Genomic DNA, 6,000 nt, shown 5'->3' with positions numbered 1-6,000 from the left:
AGACCCTGTGAGCTTATAGCTGGATATCTGCTTGTTCTATTATTTGTAATTGTTCAATTTCAGTTTCCATAGTCTGAGCGTTCTACTACATAGATTATACAGCGTTATATGTGTAATCTTTAAGAAGAATAACAATACCAATCATCTCAATTTCCCAGACTGTTGTGGGCAAACGCAGACGCAAATGTTGAAAAACAGACAGTGCTGCGATTGTGGAGCCGGCAGAGAGAAGCCGCCGCAGGGGTTAACAGCTGGGAGCCCTGAGCTCCGCCCCCTGGCTCTGCATTCCATGCTGGTGCGCCCAGGCTCCGGCTACACATGCGCTCCTTGCTCCAGTTCCTAGACTCTGGCTGGAGGAGGGAGGGGGGACAAGTGAGCAGAGCGCAGCCCTCCGGCCAATCAGTCAGGAGGCGGCAGCAGCAGGGGCAGAACTAGGGGATTCTCAGCACTTTGCAAAGTTCCCCGGACACAGAGCCACCCCCGGGAGCCGGAGTAATCTGTGCGGCCAGTCATCAAGCTCCGTGCCGATCGCATTCATTCCCCTGCAGTGCCTGCCTCACCATGGTCTGGATCTCCTTCTACCCCCTGCTCGCTTGCACTTTAGCGCTATTCAGTCTCCCCGTCGGGGCAGATCTCAAGTCCAAAAGTTGTTCGGAGGTTCGGAGACTGTACATTTCCAAGGGCTTCAACCAGAACGATGCGCCGACCCACGAAATCAATGGTGAGTGACAAAGCGCCGGGGATTTACGGATTTAGCACTTACTCTGTCCGGTCGATCCAACCTGTGGCCTCTGACCATATGGACTACAGCTCCCAGCGTCCCCGACACGCCAAGTCTCCTGGGGCGTACGGGATTTGTAGTTAAACAGCAGCTGGAGGGCCACATGTTGGACCGAGTCGATTTGTTGCCGGAGGGGATAAAAGAAAACATGCGGCTCTGCACGCATAGACATTTGTTGTAATATTGATTAAAATGCTAGTATGATTTACGTTTCGTCTCATTTCTCTGGCTTTATATTGGCTGAGGCTGTCCATTACTTTCACGTTAACTCCTCCGTAGAGTCCAATGCAACACTGCCCCCAGTGGTCACTAATGATTATTTTATGATTTTACCGGCCAGTAACTTCTGAACAAAGCATCATCCGAGCGTGGGAGCAGTCTGGTGACTGTGTATACCGGTGTTTAGCCTTTCTGACTCTTCCCCCCCCACAAGTTATAGCCCTAAGTATTAGCGCATTTACTTTGTGCCACTCTGTCGGGGTAGGAAACAATATGGCAAGGCGGAAAAGGTGAAAGTTAAGCGCCCCCTCCCTGCTCCAGGGGCCAGGTAAGGAGCTGCCTATGCGCTGAGCCCTGGGGGCAGCTCCGCAGTGAATCACACTCAGGAAATCAGACAACTGCCTCTCTGATTTATTGAGGGACTTACTGGCTGACATTCCTGCATGTCCCCACGTGTTCATAAGATTGTAAGCTCTACGGGCAAGGACGTCTGTTAGTGTCTGCTTATGTCCCCTCCCCCACTTTTTATTTCTTGTGCCATAATATTGAATTAACATTGTCTGGTAGGAAAGCACCCTACAGCTTTTGCTGAGTTGCAAATTCCAACTAATCCAGGAAACTGAGGGTTCTTCTGCTATAATGGGAATTGTAATTCATCAGCAGTCAAAGGGCCAGAGGTTGGACTCATATCAGCCTGAGGGGTCCATGGTAGCAAGAAAAGAAAAATGTATCCATAATTTAATGACTGTTGTCTATATGACTTTTTTTCTGTGTAGATGCTTTTTCGTGCCCTGGGGAAGTTGTTTTTTTTTTTTTTTTTTTTGTAAAATTGATTTAGCCTTTTATTTTCAATGGTAACAACTATATTATATGGTCCAGGGATACTCAAGTTGACACTCCCAGCAGTTTTATCCTCTTGAGGATCCTGGGAGTTTTAGTACCTCAGCAGAGGCGATTGTTGAGCAATAAAGCATTTAGTGTTGCTCATGGGATGGGAGACTGAAACCCTGTGAGTGACGTTCTTGCCCCCGACCATTGGCAGGAAGGAGAGACCTGACACCTATTTGTGGGTTTATTAAACAAAGCTGTTCTAGTCCAAGGGCTGTAGATGTAATATTGTCCCTTAAATGAATATGTCAAAGTAAAGGCACAACTCCCTTTTAGCCACCAAGAGTTCAAAAGTCAGCTAATCTGGTGATCTCTGGTTGGGTTCAGAGTCTGACAAATAACCCAGCTGCAGGGTTTCATGCTACATGGTCACTCTCCCATATGGCAAAGGCTTATTTTCTGTTTGTTTTACTGCGTTATTGTTAGACTCGCTCTTAACCCTTTTATCCCCAGCATTCTGTGATCATGGAACTGCTTAGCCTGTGAAGCCCAAATACCTGCCCTATGAATAATAATTTCTTTTTATTTACAAGAGTATTTTTTAGATCATTTTCTAAAGCAGCACTGTATGCATGTCCTGTAAATGCTTAGCGTAAGCAGCACGATATGTTTACATGTTGGGCATGGTGCACTGGGAAAATAGATTTTGTGTCATGATGACACACTGACTTTGTACAAACACATTTTTTTCCTCTTTATTCCAATGTTTTTTCCATTTGCATAAAGCAGCAATCCAGGACCAATGTAACTATATTTTGAGTAACTATATAGCAGATCAACCTGTAATTGTTGGTGCCTTATTGGTCAATGGCACAAGTCTTTATGGAAACTATATTTTCTCTCCTTTCAGCAAGCTAATCTTTCTGGTGGTATTGGTTAGCTTACCCCCTGATATCTCTGTTCCCTTGCCAGAACTCTTCTTATCTATAAAGTAAATCCCAGCAGGAAGTGAGTTGTGTAAGTTTGTTCTTTCTCCTTGGTCTGCAGAAATACATACAGTTTTTATGTTGCACTATTTGATGTGATTGTATTAGTATCCCTAGTCCTCTCTAGTATAAAGCCGACTTACCAATAGAGTTTTATACAAATTTTTGTATAATTATGGCTGTGTGTGTGTTGTCCATCAAACTAGTTTGAAAATTTTCGAGTTGACTTAATAGAGTATTGAAATCAGTAGATGTGTTTTGAATCCATGACAGTCGTTTTGTCTTTGCCCTTATATGTCAGATTTTGCTTATTTAAACGTAATATCTGTAGTGTGAAGAAAAAGGCCTGGGACAAATGGCCACTATCCCTAAGTGCTGCCTGTAAAAGTTCATATATAGGAATTAGGAGGGTGCTGTAAAGGAATTATTCCCAAAGGAGCTTTCCTGCTTTGCTCCAGCAGATGCACAATTGTGAAATAATTAAAAATTACTGGAGGAACTCTTTGCCCCTAGTCAGCTTTTGAAAGCCTCAGTGTGTCAGGAGGCCTAATGTGAGCCGTGTAATTAGGCATTTTGTTCATGGTTCTCTAGCTGTTCCAGTTTCGGCCTTTTGACAGTGAAAGGATATGATGCAGATTCCCCCCCCCCAGTGACTTAGGTTTGTGGCTCAGTAAGCTCCATAAGACTTGAATTCCATTCAAATTTAGTGGTTTTCCATGCACCAACATCCTTGATCTGTCTGTGGAAGAAGTCACAGCCATTTTGTGACTGAGGGTAAAAAAAATGCAGATTTTGGTGGATTGATAAGTTCAACTTTAGATTTTGAATTACTTCTGCTACTCAATGCCATTTGATATGTGTTTGTGGTTCTGTATTTTACTACTTCTACTGTTCAGTGTATCCCGGTGTAGAATATTCTGTTCATCTGAAAACTTAGTAGCCATGCATATGAATTCTGTGCCCTCTCTATGATTACTTCTATGTGGCAGCTTTATTTCGCTCCTCTCCATAGCAAACAGGGAACGAAATATGTTGCTGCCACATTTAGGAGCTTGTTTTACAACATAGAGTGGCTGGGAACTGTGATCTTTAACCCCCTAAGTGCCCAACCAGCCAAATGACTATTTGTGCAACAGAGAGTGCTTTTTGGCATATCACTCTGTGCCCCAGTAAGGTTACCCCACCCCTCATTGGCTTTGTCTGTCCAAGCAGAGGAGGCTGGCCGGGGCTGACTTTCTACAAGCGAAATTTGATCTGAGCCACACAGAAATATTTGTTACTCCAGAATGAGAAAAATGCTCACACAACCAGGGCTGAGAGGGAGGGGGATATTTTGGGAACAATTTCAGTGAAAAGGTTTAATTATGGTTTGGTTTTTGCCCGAGCCTGGATTCTTTTTGTAACCCCGCTGGAATGGCATTTTGTGAGGAGATTTTACTTAGCCTTGGGGGTAAATTTCAGATGCAATTATTGACTCCTGAAAGGAATGATTACAGGAAATCTTAATCTCCTTTGTTTGGGATGGTCATGCAAATGAAGGCAGGCTAATGTGTGGGGGGGAAGGCCCAGGCCCTCTTCACAGCTGAAGGTGTTTTCAGGGGCTTGCCAAGTCCTTTCTTTGCTGAGTTTTATATATATATATATATATATATATATATATATATGCAATGCAAATTATGACAAGCTATGTATGGAATTTACAAAAGGATTTGGAAACAGCTGATAATATCTAAACCTTGGCACTGAGCCGCCACTCCAATTTAATATTAACACAAGCACTGAAATATACGTTACCATACAAACTGCAGAAAGCTGCATTTTCCACTGTTTAATGGAAACATTAAAATATATATATTTTCCAAGTGCAACTTTACTGCATCATTGGTTCCAGATAAACAGAAGAACTTAAGCTGGATGAATTTTCTTGGTGCTGCTTTTTCAGCACTTCGTATAATCCTTTGTTTTTTCCAAAGCTTTTGCCTATAAAGCATGTTTGTGAATAAAATAGGGTGCAGGGCACTTCCTTCCCATGCTTTCCTGCTAGCTATCTGGTAAGCACAGCAGGGAACATGTTCTATCTTCTTAAGTCATGGAAAATGTACCTACATACTTGTGAGGGTTGCACGCTCTTTTATAGAACAATAGCTTAAGTTGTAGCCCTGTTTTTAATCACAAACCGGTTTGGAATGCAGAAAAGGCCATGTAAAGATGCAATGTGTTTTCACTTTGCGTAGTCATTGTTCCGCGCAGAGCATGTACAGACCAGTCTCCTAATGCTTGTCCTAAAAAATGATACCTTTATTTAAAGGAGAGGCCCATGTGGCTAGTTCTTGCCATATGCTTAATTAAAAAAAAAATGTTAATTCTCATACTGGGCACAGAGCTATCTTTGAATTCCATGCTTACTTGTTGGTCACTTCGACCCTTAGTTCAAGTCTGTTTTAAAAGTGGAACTGGAACTTTGTGAAAATAAAAATAGAATGTGTTCCTTTAAATAATTTAACCATTGTTTTCCATATTTTTATTAAATAAACAGTTCCTTGTTTTCTCTCCGCTTCTGCAGCAATTAAATATGGCTGCAAATATTGCTGTTCAGGAGTTAATTCCCTGTGCAGATGACCGTCCAGAGGCCCCCTGCACTAACACCACTATCAGTTCACAGTTCTCGGCTTTAAAGGAAAAAAGCAGTGCCTCTGAAACCAGCTACTGCAGACTACCCCATGCCAGTACATGCTCTTGCAGGGGGGCACACATTTAGGTGGCGCAATACTGGCAATAAGGTGCATTGCACAATAGTGCATTTCATGGTGTGAAAGCCATATCTATGAAAATCTTAGAATTGGGTGCTGGGCATGGGATCTGTTGCAGCTGTCAAAACATTGCTCAGGGACACTGCTTCAACCCATCAGATTCCACCGCAACACTGACAGTGGTGGGCAAGTGGGATCCTTATGCAAGAGACTTCTGATTGGAGAGGCCACTTGCTTAAGAAATTAACCAATGGGCTGCTGGACCTGCAGTTAGATGTCAGAGAAAAAGGATATTAAGCCAACTCTAAAATGGCTTGTTCAGGAAAATGAATTTAAATAGCAAAAGTTTTTTTTAATATTTAACACTTCCAAATTATGTTTGTATAGACGCTGCCTCCACAAGCTAAGATCCACCCCATGCGCCACTAGTCTTAAA

The 6,000-nt window shown here is 42.8% G+C and overlaps 1 protein-coding gene across 1 annotated transcript in view; it reads left to right on the top strand.

Annotated features, from left to right (window-relative positions):
- The first annotated feature begins 262 nt into the window (after positions 1–262).
- gpc4 (glypican 4) overlaps positions 263–6,000 on the top strand; it is a 67,764-nt gene continuing 62,026 nt past the window's right edge. The window contains exon 1 of the mRNA XM_002932588.5: positions 263–721. Coding sequence (XP_002932634.1) covers positions 562–721 — 160 coding nt within the window. The 5' untranslated portion in view covers positions 263–561. The remainder of the gene's footprint in view (positions 722–6,000) is intronic.

This window comes from Xenopus tropicalis, chromosome 8 (genome assembly GCF_000004195.4).
Source record: "Xenopus tropicalis strain Nigerian chromosome 8, UCB_Xtro_10.0, whole genome shotgun sequence".
Taxonomy (NCBI): domain Eukaryota; kingdom Metazoa; phylum Chordata; class Amphibia; order Anura; family Pipidae; genus Xenopus; species Xenopus tropicalis.
This window is presented reverse-complemented; position numbering and strand designations above follow the sequence as displayed.